The sequence below is a fragment of the Brienomyrus brachyistius genome, chromosome 16 (assembly GCF_023856365.1).
Source record: "Brienomyrus brachyistius isolate T26 chromosome 16, BBRACH_0.4, whole genome shotgun sequence".
Classification (NCBI taxonomy): domain Eukaryota; kingdom Metazoa; phylum Chordata; class Actinopteri; order Osteoglossiformes; family Mormyridae; genus Brienomyrus; species Brienomyrus brachyistius.
In genome coordinates this window covers 18476364-18496777 of record NC_064548.1, presented here as the reverse complement: position 1 = coordinate 18496777, position 20414 = coordinate 18476364, and the positions used below count along the sequence as shown (strand labels likewise).

The 20414-nt window shown below is 44.6% G+C and overlaps 1 protein-coding gene across 5 annotated transcripts in view; it reads left to right on the top strand.

Moving 5' to 3' along the window:
• The window catches only part of LOC125709611 (lysine-specific demethylase 6A-like), a 51285-nt gene that overhangs the window by 22481 nt on the left and 8390 nt on the right, over positions 1-20414 (top strand). For 4 of the 5 annotated variants that reach the window (XM_048978219.1, XM_048978218.1, XM_048978223.1 and 1 more), the window contains 13 exons: positions 2650-2770; positions 4810-4864; positions 5134-5168; positions 6616-6709; positions 7591-7717; positions 7933-8031; positions 8385-8604; positions 9078-9212; positions 10535-10681; positions 10800-10877; positions 10962-11063; positions 11215-11598; positions 13054-13811. In XM_048978219.1, the coding sequence (XP_048834176.1) occupies positions 2650-2770; positions 4810-4864; positions 5134-5168; positions 6616-6709; positions 7591-7717; positions 7933-8031; positions 8385-8604; positions 9078-9212; positions 10535-10681; positions 10800-10877; positions 10962-11063; positions 11215-11598; positions 13054-13811 (2355 nt within the window). The remainder of the gene's footprint in view (positions 1-2649; positions 2771-4809; positions 4865-5133; positions 5169-6615; positions 6710-7590; positions 7718-7932; positions 8032-8384; positions 8605-9077; positions 9213-10534; positions 10682-10799; positions 10878-10961; positions 11064-11214; positions 11599-13053; positions 13812-20414) is intronic. The other variant, XM_048978221.1, reaches the window with a different exon arrangement.

The window sequence follows — 20414 nt, the reverse complement described above, 5'->3', positions numbered from 1 at the left end:
AGCTGTTGGATATCAGAAAGACAATTCGGTGCAGGCAGAGCAAAATCAAAAGATATTACTCAAAATTATGGAGTGTATCACACTTGATGATCAGCCCTCCGTTGTAATTGTTATGTAAAAGATGCATATGTTACAAAATATAGTGCTTTGGGACTCTTATGTTGGTGGTTTCTTACTAACAAATACTTTTTTAGTATTTTTGGAATGAAATTTTTTAATTTATTTGGTTGGAGCGTCCCTTTAAACATTAGCAGACACTCCCAAACAATCGGTATCAGTGTCAGATTTTGAGATATATCTGTATCGGCCAGATACTTCAATTTCAGGGCATCCGTTTTAAAAATGCCTCTTAATACCAAAGGACGTTTCTGACAAGCCACATTGTGTCGGTTTTACTTGGCCCATTAGTCCATTTTGGCAAATGCGTGTTATGTTGGAGGTTGTCATCTGCAGACATTTGGTTGGGTTATATTCCATTATTGTGTCCAATTAACATAATTATTTAATGTAGGCTTGTATAACTGCTGTCTGTCATATGCAGGCTGTAGTGTCAAAATATGAGGCACTGCTCACTTATGTGAGCTGAGCTTGGTGGTAGCGGGGCCTGACCTTGGCCATCTGCTCCGTGTGGTATACAGCGCTGCTGTGCGTACGTGCCGCTGCACCTTCGCCGTTCTGGGAGTATTCCTTCTAGGGGAGGGGGTTGCTATGCTATGGTTCCTCCAGGTCATAATACTTCTAGAAGTGGTTTTATTCCATTGTCTTTAGCGTGATGCTGTTCCTGATTTTTAGTACAGTGCAAAGGTATGAGTGTGCAGTACGATTATACATTAGACCGCATTCCTTTAATTTTAATGGCCATCTGCTGTAGAATTGACTAGGTCAAGGGTTGGGGAGTTGCATGAATAGCAATAATAAAAGACAACTGACTGTTGGAGTATGTGGTCGCACAGCAGGACTCGTTAACCTGCTGCTCTGTGTTACATTTTATGGAGGCATTGAACACTGTTTTTGCTGCGTCATCTTTTCTTCCAGTAACTATGACCAATGTGTTTCATATGGCAGTAACACCTGCGGGTGCTCTGCTTGAATGTTACCTGCTAGGTTTCATCCCTATCATCAGATCTTCTAAGTGAAGCAGCTTTTGCTCACTCTGGGTTTGATCAGTCAGTTTCTATTCTACACTTGCCGGTCTTCATGAAGAAAGGGAACAAGCAAGTGACAAAATACTTGTGGTTTGATGTGCAGGTTTCTGCGGATGACTGTCCATCTTTCACCCCATTCCATGTGCTTGTGCTTCACTTGGGAACCTCCCCATATGCATCTCATTATGATACTTTGTGAACATTTGTGATCTTGCCTGGATGTGAGCAGAAACTCTCATATTTATATATAAGGTAGATTGGCAGAGATGGAGGGTGAGAGACGGTGTTAAATATATACTATCCCTGTGGTGGAGGTACTTCCTGGAAGAAGAGAGATTATATCTCAGTGGAAAGAATAAATAAAAAAAATACATTTGTTTTACCTTTTTGAGCTCTTCGGTCGAGGAGACTTGGGTTGCTTGGCTAAGTCTTTGTCAAGCATGCCTTTTTAAACCTGCATCATAAGTCAGGTGTTTCTGTGGAAATCGTTGTTTCACATCCCAGAGTTTTGGGTTCCATTCCTGTTCTCACTCTGTGTGTTTTGGGTTAGCTTGTTCTCCCTGGGTTTGTGAATGTTTCTCCTTGACACTCTGGTATTCTCCCACAGTCCGAAGGATATGAGTTTTGGCACATTTTTATTAAGTTGCCCTTAGTGTGTTTTTGCGTGCCCTGCAACAGACTGGCATCCTGTCCAGGGTGTCTCTTTTCCGGGATAGGTTCCAGGCTCTTCTCGGTCCTGAATTAAAGAAAATGAGAAATTCAGGAGTCAGCTTTGCTCAGTATAGTTTGGTTGAATGGGGAATGCACCATTTTTTGTGACATAAGCACATCTCTCTATTATTTGGCTTCCCTGGATGTTTAATATTAGACCCTGGACCGAACCAATGCTGTTTAGCCCACAAGCAGGCTAGTCCTCCCACAAGATCACATTCCGTACACCCTGTGAGTGTCCCAGTCCTCTGTTAGTCATCATGCAGATGCCCAATAACCTATGGAGCTAGTTGTGATGGTGCCGTGTGGTGGTGTGCGCTGGTTGTCCTCTGATGAGATGTTTTTCATGCTGTTCTGAAATGGCATCTGCTTCGCTGTGTTACCGATAAACACGGTGACCTGAATCGATTCAAACACCTCAGTCGTCAGTGGCAGAGGTTGTCTTCGCCGGCTTTATCGCTCAGCCCTGATGTGGCGTGAGAGAGGGGTTTCCATGGTGACGCCGGCGGCCGAGCTGGCAGGTCTGAGGAGTCCCCGGCGTAGGCAGGAAACTAGATTGAGGCAGAGCTGCAATCCTCACATACTGGCACTCGCTGCGCTGGCTGCTAATACCTGTCAAAAGGATTAATGATCACAGCAAGGTCTTAGTGTGTTCTGCGGAGGCGGATCTGTTCGTCCGTCTGCTGCCGTGCGCCGTTTGCGGTTTGTAGGGCTCGTAGCCGGGGTTGCGAGGGTCGTGTCTTCTGTGTCAGGCTTGGGAGTAACCGTGCTTTTCCTTTTCTCTGCTTTTCAGGGCGATTAAAGCATTTCAGGAGGTGCTTTACATCGATCCCAGCTTCTCTCGAGCCAAGGAGATCCACCTGCGGCTTGGACTGATGTTCAAAGTCAACACAGACTATGAGTCCAGCCTTAAGGTATGTGTCCCGCACATTACTAAGCATGACCTTCAGGTCCGCCTCCATAAGTGGGCGTGGCCGTGCTATTTTATTCTCCCGCTTGGACACATTAGATCATGTGACAGGCCTGGTGCATTGGTCCGGTCGTGTTTTTCCTGGAGCGTTCCGTTTCGCCAGTCACCAGCAGTGAGAGGCAGGGTGCCATCAAAGCGCGGGCTCTCCGTGGAGCTGCCTGCTGCCGCGGTTTTGGTGCGGCGCCGAGGTCGGCCCAGGAGTCATGCCATGAGGCTGCCTGTGCACCCCCTGGTGTACGGCTGCACCCTGCGGGGGCCCGTCCCCTTGCAGCCCACGTGCGGCCTTTACAGAGATGTTACGAGGAGAGAGCCGCTCGCCCGGGCGTGACCCAGTGTGACAGCATGCATGCAGAGGGGCCATATGGACACAGCCGTCCAGTGAGGGAACACAGAGCCTATGCCAGGGGGCTCATTCACAGCCCCCACTCCCCTCTTTTTTTTGCTCTCTCTGTCTCACTTGTTAGCTTGTTTACTTACTGTCTGGCTTTTCCCATGCCTCCGCTGCCCCCATGCCCACCCGCAAGTGTATTCTGGTTCCATCCAGCATGACACCGTTTCGTCTTAATTGTGCAAGTGACCATATAGCCCAAAATGTGGACTGTCTGGGAGGGAGCAAAAATATGGATTGTCTGGGGGTCCCCGAGGAGCGGGTTCAGAGACACTGGTTTAGGATGTGAGTTGGGGGGGGAGAATCTCTGTAAAAACTGAAGACATTCACTATCGTCAGCTGTTGACATTTCGGATTTTATAAATAGGGAATTGCTCCAGCCTGCCTCCTCAGGATCCTTTTTGATGGCGTCTCACAGCACCCCCGAACTTGATAAATATCTCCCTCGCCCCCCCTCCCGGAAAGTGCGAAGTCACGGCTGTGTCTGCCTTCAGGCATCAAGTGTCATTAGGCAGCCATGCTGCTCTGTTGAATTGCATTCTGTAACAGAGAAGGTGTTGGGCGATTAGAATCGCAAACCCTGCATGGGATGTGCAGAAAGAGTGGCTTGGCACTATGGCGACCAGCGCTTGGCGACATCCTCTCGCTGTCCTCTGGATTACCTTTGTTGCAGCTGGTTTTGACAGTGTTTCTCCTATCTGCTGATTCGGTGGAGCTGTTGTTCATGCCATTCCTTGCTGTCTCCATGGATTTGTCACTGATGGATGCACCTTATGGCAGAGTTTGACCTAAAGGTTCTGCTTTTTTTCCCCCATTGCTATCTTTTGCACTTTTGCCATTGCATATCGTTTCTAGCATATATTTCCACAGAAGTGATGGGAAAGCTTCTAATATTGGCTCTTTGCTAATAAGCAAGGAATCGTTAATTGAAAGTTTTACAGCGAAACCTGTCTGACTGGAGCTTGTTGTGTATTAAAATGAACAGGTGGTTGGTATGTAACACATAGCTAGGTGATCAGGCGCTTTTGAGGGCTAATTAATTCCTGTTTTGGCTGTGATCTGTTTGCTTAGAGACTGAAGGTTACTATTAATACCGTGTGAAGGTGCATTTCCCTGCAGCTGTCGTGTCGTTTTGGTTTTGAAATTGTCTGCTTATTTTATTTGATACCTTCTGTGGGCATCATTTTAGAATGACTGACTGATGGTTCCCAGAGTCATTTCCGCAGTAATTCTGCATGACTTGGCGTGCTTGCAATTTCATATGTGTAATTACTGTCAGTGTTGTCCTGCGTGTGTCTGTACTGCAAGAAAGCATCCCCGTTGTAGTTTGGACAGTCCTTTTGGGGGTCGAGAAGGTTTCACAAAGGAGATCAAGTGTCATTTCTTGGAAGGACAAAAGGCTCACAATCTTTCCATCTTTATAATACACTCTTTGTAGGGCTGGTTCAGAATCTTGGTGTGAGCAGTGACTCTATGCAGGAGACCAGCTGATCAGCAGTTTATTACTCGTAATTTTACCTTTTTATATAGTATAGTGTGGTTATCATTACCTTTCAAGCTCTTATGAATGGAATTTTCTTCCTGTTCTGTTGCAGCATTTTCAGCTGGCGTTAATCGACTCGAATCCCTGCACTTTGTCCAAAGCTGAAAGTAAGTACTGCGGTCATCTCCTCCTCCTTGACTTTTTGATGAATGACAAGAAGAGGGAAGCTGTGGCTTCACAGCAATATGTCTAATGTACTTTTATTCTTGCTTTCTGGTCATGAATTTGTCGTTCTGGTTACCTAGGGAACACAGTTCCCAGTTTGCTTGCTGAAGGCATTAGATATAGTCCTCAGAATCTCAAGATGGATCAGGTTGCTCGTTGCCTCTCCTCTGTAAACTTATTTGTTCTTTAAATATTTGTTTTTCCCCCACAGTTGAGTTTCACATTGCTCATTTATATGAAATTCAGGTAAGCCAGTTCAATTTTGGTTTTCCATATCTTACTCCTGTCATAACTTCGTGCTGATATCTGTGCCTTTGTTGTTTTGATGGGGATTTCAAGGCTTGTGGCATGTTTTCTGCCAGTGGTAGTGACGGCTGAACTCCAGGTCATGCTGTCTGAAACGTCACACTTCTCCAAATTAGACCAGCCTAAAAAAATTTATTTTATTAAGTGGCCTTCAGGTATTCTCTCTGATTTTCATAGTATGGGTACATCGTTATTTTAACAGTATTCGTGTGAAACCATAGTTTCAGCTCTGCATCATTGCTTTCATCCACATTTCCATTGTTTTTTTTTTAACCAGTTTTATTTTCTCTTCCCATATTGGCAAAATTTAAACAGGTGAATTTAAAAAAAGCATTTTTTTTTGTCTGTGTGAGGTGTTGACAGGGTAGTATCGGTCCGTCTTTGGTCGTATCGCTGAGCTGTTTCTTTTTTTTTTCTTTTTTTTTTTTCTTTCCCCCCGTCTTAAGACTTGCATTTTTGTTGTGTTGGTGGAAAGGGGGTTTGGCCTATCGGTGTTGCTGGGCTCTCTCCCTCTTGGTAATTTTCACCCTGAATAATTAACACCCGCGGGATGCTTTGCTGTGTTTCAGTCAAGACGCAAAGGTTTTTATAAGCCTCCCTTCCCCATGTAGTTAAGCTAAGTCTCCTGTGAACTGCGCCATTCTAATTTGCACCCAACTTTCTTTGGTAAATTTATGTAAATAATTGCTGATGTTGCCTTTTTAAAATTCTTACCCACTTGTCATTATGTGGAGGGGGTGAGAGGTTGCAGTCAGTTTTGCGTGGTGTCTTAAGTTTGAGTCTGATTAGAGTCAGGCATTGTGTGTGGATTGTAGTGGCCTGACTCTTCAGAACCACCCTGGATATTTGTGTTTAAAACTGTAGCTGTTGGCCTCAGAGACATAAATTATCAAGCGATTTGCTTGTTTTCCCCAAGATAAAACATTTTTGCCCATGTGTCTTATAGCCAAAATATTTAACTTGAGTGGTCTGTGTTTATAGTCTCCTATTTTTATTACTTTTATCCACCAGGTAATAGGAGTGCAGCTTTAAAAATTGTTTGTAGACTGCCGATAAGCTAGTCTGGAGTTTGAAAACTTAACATCCTCCCTGAGGTCGGTAAGAAAAACAAGCGCTTGTTTTCTGGGCTGTGATTGGTGGGCTTCTCCAGACAACTAGAAAAAAATGCCACTTGTTGGGTCTGGCTTGGCCTCTTCCAGACGGACCCTCCCCCAGCGGCCGTCTGCCTCTCGACAGTCTGAGGAGTCAGTGTTATCATTTTTGCTCGCCTTCGGCGTGAAAGGCCCCACATTGTCTGCCTGAGTGGCGCTTGTCTGGCCGGAGAGAAACCCGTAAATCCAAGTTCTTCCACAGGCTGACCAGCATTTGCCCCGCATGTCTCCCGCAGATGAAGTACCGCGCGGCTAAAGAGGCGTATGAGCGTCTTCTTCAGACAGAGAATCTCCCAGTACAGGTGAAGGCAGCAACGCTGCAGCAGTTAGGTAAGTGTTTATCTGGGCCAAGTTTGGATGGGTGGGTGCATTTGAAATTATTTTTAAAAAATTGTCTTTAGTACATGGAAGAATATTCTAATTATTTACACAGCAGTATGGCTGATTTGTGTTTTTGCCGCATTTTACGGAGCTAATTTGTCAGGTTGGAGAACTTTTTGAGAGAGACGTTGTCTGTAATGATATGCTCCCCACTGCCGTGTATTATATAGTCAGATTATAGACTGATCACTGGCTTTTGAGTAATTTATTTGTGATTAGTAAACACTACAGTAGTCTGACGTTTTGTTTGTTTGCATCATCATGGTTTTAGTGACTGCTAAACACTTGTGTATCGTGCGGGTGCCGCACTGGTTATTTTCCTTGATTCTCCACGTCTCTTCCCCTAACTCTCAGCATTCAGATGTCAGCAATGTGCAGGCAAACGCTGGCTTCTTTTCCGCAATAGCTGCTTTGAACCCTCCCCTGAAATCTCCTTTCAAAGCCTTCCACTGCAGAATGTTTGCCTGCCATAAAACCATGTCCATTAGCTTGGAATTGCCAGTTGCCATGGTGAGCCCCTTCTGGTGGGCTTGCTACAGGTGTCGGGGGGAGCGCTGTCTCGTTTGTGCCTGTCAGTGTGTGGGATTGGTTCTCTTGGGGTCTTTGAAGGTGCTTCTTGGTAGGGGGGGGGGGCACTCCCCTTGCTCAGCACTTAACTTAAATGAGCCATTTGCCATTTTTATGGGTTCTAACATACCTGTTTTCCCCATAACTCATCCTTGTTATGAAGGGATGTCTGGCCATTTAACATCTTCTAAAATACAGAAGCGGCCTGCTTGAGTTGAAGCAGGAGTAAAGACGGTTCTCCCTTGTGTGCTTCTCTCCCTCAGGCTGGATGCATCACACTGTAGATCAGCTAGGAGACAAAGCCAGTAAGGACAGCTATGCTATTCAGTGTCTGCAGAAGTCTTTGGAAGTGGATCCTAATTCTGGACAGTCTTGGTACTTCCTTGGCCGGTAAGCATGCAACAGGAGCCGTTTTGAATGTTTGCCTTCAAACAAGTTGCACACCACTGACAGATTTTGAATTTAAATGAGTTTTTAATTGTTATAGTTCATTCAAAGTTCTTCTCAGATGCAAAGAGAAACATGATGGATTGGCTGTGAGATTTTGGAATGTTGTAGGAACAGGTAGAGGTACTTGTCTGATTTTTGCATCTTTTTTTCACCAGGTGCTACTCAAGTATTGGGAAAGTTCAGGATGCCTTCGTTTCCTACAGACAGTCCATCGATAAATCGGAGGCCAGTGCGGATACGTGGTGCTCAATAGGGTGAGGAATTCGCAGACGTGGTGTTTTCCTCCGGTTGTCCACCGTAGAAACGACAGCATTTGTGTGCTGGTTTCATTGGAACATGTGAAGGGTGTGTGGGTAACTACCTGCAAATGTTCCCTGAGGGCTGATGTTGCCATATCGCCAAGAATCACTCTAGGGTCTGGGGTGGGCCTCTGGTATCTCTAGGGCCCCAAGAATCTGCATCACCTGGCTCCAGGCAGGGAAGGGGGATTTCCTGTAGACCATGGTCACCTCAGCTCCTCTCTTGGCCTACTCCTGCACTCCGCCGCCAGCTTCCCTGCTCTGTTCTGCAAGGTGACAGCGCCTCACGTTTCTGCTCTGCCCCGCAGCGTGCTGTACCAGCAGCAGAACCAGCCGATGGATGCCCTGCAGGCCTACATCTGCGCGGTGCAGTTGGACCACGGGCACGCCGCTGCCTGGATGGACCTGGGTACCCTGTACGAGTCATGCAGCCAACCGCAGGACGCCATCAAGTGTTACATTAACGCCACGCGGAGCAAGTCCTGTAGTAATGCCACCGCTCTGATGGGCCGGATAAAATGCCTGCAGGTAGAAATGTTCGTCTCTAGCTGGGTTTTGGGGACCTTGGCAGCACGCTGCCAGTGTGGCGTGAGCTGCTGCTGTTTGTGGGGGGGTGCTGTGCTTTGAAATAGTGAGAGATGATTGGGTCATTGTGGGTGTTCACCTGCTGAGAAAGTGACACTTCACTTTTTTATTTATTTACTTATTTACCTATCTTTTGTGTTTGCCACTTAAAGTCTGTATGAGTGAGAACATTTCCACCAATAATGTAAATCATAATTTCATAACATCCAGAACATTTTTTTCCCCACTGTTTATAGATTTGTTTCATTAATTTAATATATTAACAGTTAAATTTGTGATATTTGTCTGAAATAGTTGCACTGACAGGTCTGCTGACTTGGCAGACCTAGTAGAAACCAGATTTTATTTTTATTTATTTTTACTTCTCTGAAGTAGATCAGTAAGTATTAAATGTGTTTTTACACGATTTTTCCTAGGCTCAGTTGTGTAACCTCCAACAAAGTAGTCTGCAGAGTAACAGTAAAATACTTCCCAGTATAGAGGAGGCATGGAGCTTACCAATCCCAGCAGAGCTAACATCCAGGCAGGGCGCCCTGAGCACGGCCCAGCAGGTGAGACGAGAGAGCCCCGTCCTGTTAGAGAGCTCGCACTGGGCCGCCCTTGCTAACCACTTACAGCAGTCCTGCTTGTCTGGGGATAAACGGAGCACTAAGCTGGGCCGCGAGAGCCGGCTGCCTTCGCAGGCGTCCCCTGGTGTCCCAACGCTCTCGCAACCCAAGAACCACACGCTTGTCTCATGTCCCCTTTTATAAGCAGAGAGAAATTGTAATGAACAACGGACATGCTCGCTGATTGTAATGGTTAGTGAATGTGGCCTTTCTGATGTATCGTCATGTATCCTTTCTGATATATGAACCTATGCTACAGTGCTGTTCAGCTTGTGTGCCTGAGTAGCGTTCCGTATTAGAGGTGTGTAGATGTGCGGAGTGTCACTCAAAGGAAGCCGTAGTGATGTAATGTAACATGGCCGTACCCCCGAGGGGGCAGTGTGCGCCCTTCGAACTGGACAGTCTAGCCTTCACGTTCCCCATTCTTAAAGGTTCTTTTTTTGAGGGGGGTGCCCCTTCTGTTTTTTTCTACAGCCATAGCACCCATTAACAGTCTGAATAATATGCTCATTCATTTCCCCAACATGCCAGAATCTGCTAGTCATCAGAATGAGACTGCATGGGTGACTGACAGTAGCTTCATTGACATAAGCTGATTAGGTTGAATGGTGACTTTCTGTGTTTGTGCAGTTTGTACACAAGGGATTTAAATCGCCATTTTGCTTGTTTTCTTTTTGGAATGAAATGTGACAAGTGGGGGGCAACTGTTTCTTCTGAATAATGTGAAACAGGCGTCTAAGTATAGTGAAGCGTAGGTCCAAGTGCCAAGTTATAGAACTGCTGTATACTCTTTAATTTTTATTTTTTATTTTTTTTACTAGCTGTTCCTTTTTTAAACATCACGTTGGTCTCAGGACAAATGCTGAAATAGCCAATGTCAAGTCATTCTTATTCCAGCCAAGAGAAACAGGGCTGTGTTTTGCTGGATTTGGTGTGTTTATCACCAGGAACAGAGCAATAGGTGGTCAAAGAGTTACTGATGGAAATCTTACCTCTGAAGCAATCGTTTATGACAAATTATACGAACCGCTTTTTTGAAAGAAAAAAAGATCTCAACTTTTATGTTTTATGAAATGACGAAGCATTTGAAGCAATATTTTCATTAACGGCAGAGATGCTATTTGATGATCTCCTTCATTTTGCTGTAATTGTATTTGCTGTAAAATGGATAATGATGTGGATCTAGTTCTGCAGTTTTGGCAGCAGAACTTGCTGGTAGGTGGCTGAAGTTAATTGCCGTTCCTTATGGTGTTTGTTCATGCCAGGCCTGTAAACCTCATCAGAATAGCGAAGGGGTTCTGGGGCAGCCCCATATTCCATCTCAGACAGCACCTCTGCACACGGGCCAATCAAACCAGGCTGATGAGCAGTGTAGCCCGGCCAAGAGGAAGAGAACACTGAGCCCAGCAAAGGTACAATGGAGTCACTGTGCACTGGGTCTCCAAGGATTTTTTTTAATGCAGCTCCACACTTTGTTGCATTGTTGGTTTATGGATTAGTCATACATACCCCCTCCCATCCAAAATGCAGAGTTCACCCGATTCCTGGGCCAACCATCCAGTTCAACGGCAAGTCCCTGACTGGGGCTTAACCCCGCAGAAGCTCCAGGTGTGTATGTGCTACTAAGCAGACAATGGGTAACACACTTGGCACGCAGATACTCATTTGTCGCCCCCTCCATTGGTGCCACAGCTCCTGGAACAGTTGCGGGCCAATAGGACCAACCTGAAGCATGTTCAGCTGCAGATGCTGGAGCAGCTGGAAGCCCAGTTTGCAATCATGCAGCAGCAGCAGGTAAGACGTTGCTGTAAAGGCATTAGAACGGAGTAGTTTTATTGTTTTTGTCTTGTGCATCACTTTGGTTCAACTTCGGTTGTGTTTAAATGTGCTTGATAAACTCGGCTAGTTGTATTTCAAATGGATACACGGTTCCTTTCTCCGACAGACAAAACAAAATGCGTCTGGACAGGTGCGACCCGCTGTTCATAATGGACCCGCTGCCAACCCGCCACTGCCAGTGAATGCCCTCTCCTCCGCTCAGCAGCCCCATGTTGCTGTGTCCCGGACACCCTCCGCTTCCCAGCCTGTGGTCCGGCTCCCCTGCACTGCCTATCCCTCGGCCAACGGGCCTTTCCCCACTAGCTCCGCTCTGGCGCAGGCTCACGCAGATACTGTCTCAGTAGGCAATAATCACGTAACGGGAACGGGAAGCAATGGAAATGTGCCTTACCTGCAGCAAAACTCTACACTACCTCATAACTGCACAAACCCAACCAGCAGCAGCAGCACGGAGGAGCAGCGGAAAAACCAACACCTAAACTCCACTCAGGTAGGCAGCTTTGCCCCGCCCCCCTCATTTACATACACACTGAAACACCTAAACTCCACTCAGGTAGGCAGCTTTGCCCCGCCCCCCTCATTTACATACACACTGAAACACCTAAACTCCACTCAGGTAGGCAGCTTTGCCCCGCCCCCCTCATTTACATACACACTGAAACACCTAAACTCCACTCAGGTAGGCAGCTTTGCCCCGCCCCCCTCATTTACATACACACTGAAACACCTAAACTCCACTCAGGTAGGCAGCTTTGCCCCGCCCCCCTCATTTACATACACACTGAAAAAACACCTGAACTCCACTCAGGTAGGCAGCTTTGCCCCGCCCCCCTCATTTACATACATACTGAAACACCTAAACTCCACTCAGGTAGGCAGCTTTGCCCCGCCCCCCTCATTTACATACACACTGAAACACCTAAACTCCACTCAGGTAGGCAGATTTGCCCCGCCCCCCTCATTTACATACATACTGAAACACCTAAACTCCACTCAGGTAGGCAGCTTTGCCCCGCCCCCCTCATTTACATACACACTGAAACACCTAAACTCCACTCAGGTAGGCAGATTTGCCCCGACCCCCTCATTTACATACACACTGAAACACCTAAACTCCACTCAGGTAGGCAGCTTTGCCCCGCCCCCCTCATTTACATACACACTGAAACACCTGAACTCCACTCAGGTAGGCAGCTTTGCCCCGCCCCCCTCATTTACATACACACTGAAACACCTAAACTCCACTCAGGTAGGCAGCTTTGCCCCGCCCCCCTCATTTACATACATACTGAAACACCTAAACTCCACTCAGGTAGGCAGCTTTGCCCCGCCCCCCTCATTTACATACACACTGAAACACCTAAACTCCACTCAGGTAGGCAGATTTGCCCCGCCCCCCTCATTTACATACATACTGAAACACCTAAACTCCACTCAGGTAGGCAGCTTTGCCCCGCCCCCCTCATTTACATGCACACTGAAAAAACACTGGCTTTTTCAATGATGATGTTGTTATATCGCAGTGGTAAAGCCCCGAGAACCGGGCAAGCAAATTTTCAGAATCCTCTTATGTATGTAGGATGGTGTAGCGGGAGTGTTACAGCATAATGTGTCAAAGCACTGGAGTATATTTCGCTGTGCTCGGACATTGTGCTGTACTTAACAAAATTGATGAAATATTGGGCTAAAAATGCAAAACATTTCTGTAATGGAACACGGTGATTCTTTCCCAGTATGGCACTCTCAAACTTCATCTCAGTGCAGAGTAATTGCGCCCCCCCCCCCCCCGATTATGTACAGGAAGTTGGGGGGGGGGGGGGGGATTGAACAAGAGAATGTTTACTTGAACGTCAATGGCTTGATTGTCTGCCCTGACCCCGTTCTCACGAGTGGGTCATTACGGGGCACTGAGCTAAAGGTGTGTTTCTACTTCGTTCCTACTCAGGGGCTTCAAAAAGGTCCAGGTTCGCATTTGGCAGGTCCCAATGGCGAACAGACTTTCTCTTCCACTGGGACTACCCAGCATTCCCAGGCAGCTGGCGCTGGCTTTCTCAATCAGGTCGGGCATTCCACCATGCCTGGCAGTTCATTAGCACAGGGGGCTGCTCTCAATCACATGGCCCCCCTGCCTCCCACTGCTACCTCAGGTGGACAGCAAGGCATTATCTTAACCAAAGAGAGCAGGCCCTCGGGACCCAGTGTGGCAGCGGGGCCTGATGATGGCAAGCATTCGGCAGGGACGCCAAACAGCACTGCCATCATGCAGGGACCCCCTAACCACACCCAGCAAGCCACGGCTGATGCGGCCCCAAGCCCCTGCGAGGCCAAGTCACCGGGCATGTTCAGTTCAGACAATCCTCAGCTCTCTGCCATGTTCGTGGGAAAAGCTGCGAAGAACGGGGTGGCCGCGTCCTGCGAGAGAGCCAATACCGAGAACTCTGTGGCCTCTTCGCCCTGCTCGGCCATGTCCACAGCCACCCCCTCCCCCAAGTCTGTGGAACAAACCACCGCTAACAGTGTTGCCAGCCTTAACAGCCCCCTGGCGGGCATGGGACCCACGGTGAATGGCAAAGGTTCGGAGGACTCCCAGAGCCCAATGAAAGTAGATCCAGCAGTGATTAACCATAAGCCCGCCCCTTTGCTGGCTCCTTCATCCTCGGTGTCCATCTACCCCAGCTCCTCTGACGTCCTAAAGGCATGCAGGTACGTTGTATTCATTATCACCCAGTAGTTGCGCATGTGTTGTTGCTGTTAGGTATCAGGAGGCAAGTTACTGGTTGAGATTCTGTTTGCTTTCATACCTGTAACTGTAAACACGGCTGTTTTCTGTCATGTAACGTACTTCTGTGGTCTTGGGGGTAGCGCAGGAATTAGCAGTTGCTTGAAGAATTCAGCTTTTTCGTGACACCACATCCCACCAATCATGGAGCATCAGACTTTCTATGAGAGATTCTAAGTGTAGTAGTTTGAAACTTTCTTTAAACTTTATTTGTGGACTTTTGAATGCAAAAGATCATTTCTCTGGTTCGGTGGAATGCTGTTGATGTGGTATAAATACTGCCCGCCAAGATGTTGAGGTCCCGTGACCTGTTAGATTGTGTTGCTTCCTTTATAAACAACTGATGGTGTTTTTTTTTTGCACAGTTCAATTTGCAGCAAATGAAAGGCTAAATTAAATTTTCACAGGAGAAAATCAGGTGAAATAACTTGATCCCTTTTTGTGGTCAGGTATGAAGCATTACATTTTCAGTGGAATAAAATAGCTTTTCGCATCACAAATACATGAGGAGATGCAGTGACAAAGGTCCTCTTCCTTTTTGTCTGACCCTGTGAAATGTTGGAAAGAACAGGAGAGAGGTAGATTACAGCACCCTCTCTGAGTGACTTCTACTTTGTGTCAAGTAGTGGAGCTGGTCTGCTATGCAGAATTGGTATCTTCCACGACCAGCCTGGAATCTCCTCTGTTTTTCATGGATGTGAGATTTAACCATGTGGAGTCTATTTTGCACTGTCCGGGCATTTCCAGTATCCAGGCTGTCCCTGTGAAAAATACCCTGTGATCCTCCTTTTTAAGTTTTTCGCTGATGCGTTGATTGATGCCTTAAACATGGTAATTTCAAACTCTGTCATGGGTCTCACTCGGCTCATGGGAGAATCTTTTCTGGAGCCGTGAGTTGGATTCATCTTGAAATCAAGCGTTTTCCAGTCGATAATCAGTTGATAACTCTACCCTGCTTTTCTCCAAAGTATCCAACATTCTGTCAGCTGACACAAAAACGAAGTCAGTTCTTTACATTTGACCTGCTGTGTTTTGGTACTATGTGCATGAGCATCTTTGAGCATTGTCTTCATTATGGACAATTCATGCTTTGCCCTCTTTTTCACATGGAAAAACTGCAGCTGCTTAATCCTCAGCCTGGAGCTTCTCCTCATTTAAGAGGTCTAATCTTAAAGGCCAAAGGTTGTTGAGGTATTTTATGCCTTTCTGTCTGCAGGACCACCTTGATTCTCATGCGCTCTCTCTTTTTTACTCGTCTAAAAGTCCGTAGGTTACAAACCTGCAAATTAAACTGAAGTGTACTATTCTCTTCCAAATAATAGTAGAAGCAGGGTAATATTAATACTAGAGGCACGCTGACGGATCCAGACGTACTTGACGGATCGGGTGTCGGCCATACATGACTGATCCATGTCCAATGCGTATTTTAGTTTTTGGCAGCGTCTAAAACAATCGCTCCTATTTCGTGTTAAATATATTTGTTCAATGAATTGCACAACAGCTCTCTTCCATTTTGGATGTGATTTTTGTGACATTCAAGCTGAATGCTAATGCTGCCACTCAGTTTTTCTAGCACTCAAGTGGGTGGCACTTCTGCCTGCTGTGACATCAGTTGCATACCCTTTGCAGTAGGGGGAACGTAGTCACCCTCTTATCTGATGTTCTTATCTGGAAGTATTTTGCGCTTTTGACAGCGATTTGTAATCTTTGTAAAAACGTAAAAAAGTTTAGAGATATGGGAATAGCGTTTAGTAGAAAATCCCATTAAACAAAGCGCATGCAATTGTGTGTGAGAATGCGTGTAATATAAAAAAAAGCAATGGATGATTTGGGAGTCGCTAGCTTGGGTTGTTTTGCGTATTCGCTGCAGCTTGTGATAAAGGAGGGGTTTGTATCATAACGAAGTGTAAGTGCAACACAGTTGCCAGTGGGAGAAAAATTGTGTGGCATTTTAAGCATTTGCCACCTGTATATCCTCGTTTGGATGATATTGAAATTACACTCCAAAATTGCTTCAAAAACGCTTAAAACAAGGCGTACAAACGATATACATGTGTGTGTATATATGTGTGTGTATATGTGTATGTATGTAAACCTTCCCTAGGTTTGCAGTGTTAATGATTGTTCCTTTTCAAGAATGTTTCACCACGTATTTGTGGTCATTCCCCCATGGTTTAGTTTGGCTTTACATATATTGCAAATTACAAGCTTTTTGTCGTCTTAACTCAGTGAAGAGCTTCCATGCTACCAACACGCATATGGCTGTGAGTGTGCTCACGGCTATGAGGCTAATGCCTGCACCGCTGTGCGCAAGACGTCTGGTGCATGTGTAAAACGGACCAGTTCGGTATTGGTCCAGGCCGAGCACGCTGAAAATTGGCCAATTCCACACCCTGGCTGGCCGATCAGTGCACCTTTATAATTTACTTTCCACAATTCCTGTATGTCAAATTAATTTTTACTAAAACAAGGTTTAGCCGTGTTGTTTAGCTGCATGATCTTGCACAATATGGCACACAACAACCATATAATAATTGTCTGTTGATGTCTGTTAGGGGTGAACAATATCGGGAAGGTCACATCTCGACATTTTAATGTTTTGGAGCTGAAAATTAACTATATAGCTAAATAGAAATTAGCTATCAGCTGAGTATGTCAAGCAAGTTGGCGTTGCCATGAGGTGTCTCAGGAAACACAAAGCAGGGCATAAAATCACTTATTTTTGCTCCATGGAATACAAAATATCTGCATACAGCTTAAAACAAATGTTTTTTGGTGACTAGTTCTTGTTTGCTTTTCTCCTCCTAACTCGTTTTTGTTTAATTTCTCGCAAACATGCCTCAGAGTGTATGAGTCAGTCCAACAGCAAGGATGAGAACAATTGTCTCGGAGAGCCCCTGCAGAGCTCTTGCAAAAGCAGCAGTACATGTACTAGATCATTTTGAAAAGGAACCGTCATTAAAATTGAGAAGCTTGCTAAGGCTTGTTTACAGTGATCTGAGTGAAAATGTTTAGCGCAGCTGGTTTGCCGTGGTCCGTGCGATGTGACAATTGCATGTGCATGAAATGCCATGTCAGTAACATTGCAGTCATGCACGTCTCGCCATGGATCGCTGCTTTGTGTGTGGAGTTTACATTTTCTTGATTGGGTGTCTTTATGGTGGATCCTGCTGTTTCCTTCCACTGTCCAAAAACATGCACCTTAAGTGGAGTGCCTAAACTGATTGTATGTATGACTGAGTGTACACCCTGAGAGTTGATTTGGTTACTGCCTCACACTAATTATATATTATATGTAAATGATTACTTGATGAATCATCAGATTAATCTGTAGGTGACTCGATTTTTTTTTCGTATAATCGATAGTGATAACCTTGTACTCCCAGACACTGTGCAAGAAATGCGACGGCCGGGTTGAAGCCGTAAAAGTTAAACACGAAAACATTTATATTCAGCCATACAAAACGAAACTTGGCAAGTTTTGCAATTTTAATGATTGTTCATTTTCAAGATTATGTAGTATGTTTGAAAACGGTTAGGTTTGCTGTTGCTGCTTTTGCATGAGCACCGTTTGTGCTGTCTGAGCCAGTCATAGTGCTTTCTGCCCTTGTCAGATCCACTCGGACACCGGCACGTTTGTGAGAAATATAATAAAAACACGTAACGAGGAGAAAAGTGAACAAGAACTGGTCACCAAAAAACATTTGTCTTCCGCTGTATGGAAATATTTTAGATCCTATAGAGAATGTACCATGGAAAAGCATCATTTGTTGGCACTGCTTCATGTCCACAATTTGCTGTAGGGATGGGAACCGAAACCCAGTATTAAACAGGCCCCAGGGCTAAATTATTGAAATCTGTAGTATAAATTAGCTCTGATTTTAACGGTTGTTTTCAGTTCTGGGGAATTTAAGAAAATAAATTTCCTACTTGTTATTGCTACATAAAAGTTCTCTTGCAGATTTTGTCTCCCCATCTCCGTTTCTGATCGCATTTTCACTATTCTTACTCCAGAAGAGAGAGAGATCTCAGCCTGTGTGGGAGGGGCGGGACACGGGGCAGCTCGCTCGCTCTCTCTCTCGCTCGCTCTCGCTCACTCGCTCTCGCTCTCACGCGCAGCAATGTGCAGCATACTTACAGAAACTGTGCTTTTAGCCACAATGGCATAGAGAACTAAACGTTCAAAAGTGTAATCACATTTCACTAGATATGCAGACGTACTTGCGGCAACAAGCATTAAGTCTTTTGCATGTAAGGGTGGTAACAAACGCAATCTGTCCACGTCCATCCCATGCATAAGGAGAAATGTAGTTTTCGACTGCCTAGCTCCGTTTCTTTCATTGCCCTGGGCATGTTATGTATGCTAGCAGCCTGGAGCCCATACATAGCTAAATATATGAATATGGATTAATAATTTCAAAGTAACCATTAGCCATCTGATTTGTTATGACTGTGTTCATAAATTCAATCTGAAATGGTCAGAGCATCATCTATCATTCAGAAATTCAGTTTCAGATCATGGACTTAGTGATTCAGTGCAAAAAAGTATACTGCATTATATTCTATAATGACAAAAAAAGTTGTTTCAGGTTGCAACTCAAGAATGTTAATTTATATACAGTATATATGAGAAAATAAAATGATGTTAATTTTCTTAATTTGTTTCTCTTTGTTAAATACAAAGTACCGATAAGAGCCCTGTTAAAGTACCAGATTGTTGATCAGTTTGATCAGTAGTAATACCGTTAAAATCTATCTGCCAGGGATTGGTATCATTGACACCACAAATGTATTTGACAGGGACTGATACATTTTTTCAGTTCCGATCTGATTCTGATACACAACTGCTGATACAGATTCTGATACAAGAGCCCTTTTTACTTTAATATATTTTTCTCTACAATCAACTATTTTATTCATTGGTCGATTAATCTAAATCATTCATTTTCCACCAGAAAATGAACTTGACCGTTTAATTTTAAAACAAATTGTATGCCATTGCAGGGCTTTAGATAATGTATGACAGCTTTTTGGCAATATATGCACATTATTTCTGTTCACAATTCGATAGAAAGATTAGTAGCATGCCTAAATGTATTAATGAGATGCGTGTTGTGTTACCCAACAGTTAGTAATCAGTAAAAATTTGCCATATCCTCATGCTTAATAAATTTGGGTAGCGGAACACGCCACATGCAAAACAAGCGATAAGCACTGAAGTCATGATGATGGGAGGGACAGATCAGCAGCCACATCTTTTAAAAGAGCTGATACTGTGTTTAAAAAATTAATAAGATGGTGGTGTGGCGCTACTCTTTGCATGTGAAAGTCTGACGCGGTTTTTCTTTTTGTAAATATGGTTTTCGTTTTTATTTCAATTCACAAATTATTTTCTTATATTTAGTGTCCATTTTCATTTCAGTTTTAGTTTACAATAACTCTGGTCCTAACAAGTCCAGGGTGCACATACTTGCACACTGGCATAATTGGTCAATGTAGAATTTTAGCGTAAGATTTTAGCAACATTTTCACTAATTTTTTACTTACTAAATGAAGATTCTGATGTAGCAGGCAGACAACTTTATGGCTTTAATAATCAGTGTATTTAGCAGCTACAAGGGCAAAAGATATTAAAAAGCTCTCTGTTCTAATGATAATTTAATGAACATGAATTGACTGCACTTAGGGTGGTTTTTCCTGCTCTAGCGGTCCGGCCATCATCCAGAATAGCGCCTGTGCGTTTCCTCCTCCTCATGCACAGCGTTAATGCCGCTGTGGTATGCCATCACACTTTGCCCAACGTAAAACCACCTTTTTGTTTTCTGATAATGTGAAGTACTCCCATAATTGTGCAGTGATATTAAAGGAAAACATTTGTTCTAATGAATTGAGGCATGTTGGAAATCATAAAGGTAATTTGATTTAAATAATTTTTAAAAATGCATCTTTTTTTTTTTTTAAAATATTGACGTCGACACAATGTCAGCGTTTGCGTGAACTACATCGACTAATTGTGGCAGCCCTAATATATTTATACTGTATTAATATTTTTGACAAGCAAATATGAATGAAAAAAAAATCTTTAACTAGGCTACATACATAACGTACTGTTCCACTTTGTACATCAGGTTTCAGTTTTTGATGCATTTGCTGTTCACTTTGAATATCTTAAAAGCCAGTATATGCAAATGGTGAATGCTTAAAATGCCCCACAATTTTTTTTCGCACTGACAACTGCATCACTTACACTTCATTGCGATAGCAGGCCATCATGTACCGCAGTCTGTAGCAAGTGTGCAAAACAGCCCAAGCTAGCGACTCCCTAATGCAGCAAAAATGGATCTTAAATGGAAAAGAGCTGTCGCACGATTACTTGTGCAAGTCAATTTAACAAGAAATAGGAGCTCTCTTTTTACAAACTGCCTAAAACTAAATAAGTAAATATCGGAAGTGGATCGGTCACATGTGGCCGATTCCCGATTTGTGCAATAGGTCTGGATCGGCGCATCACTCAACAGTTGTCAAAC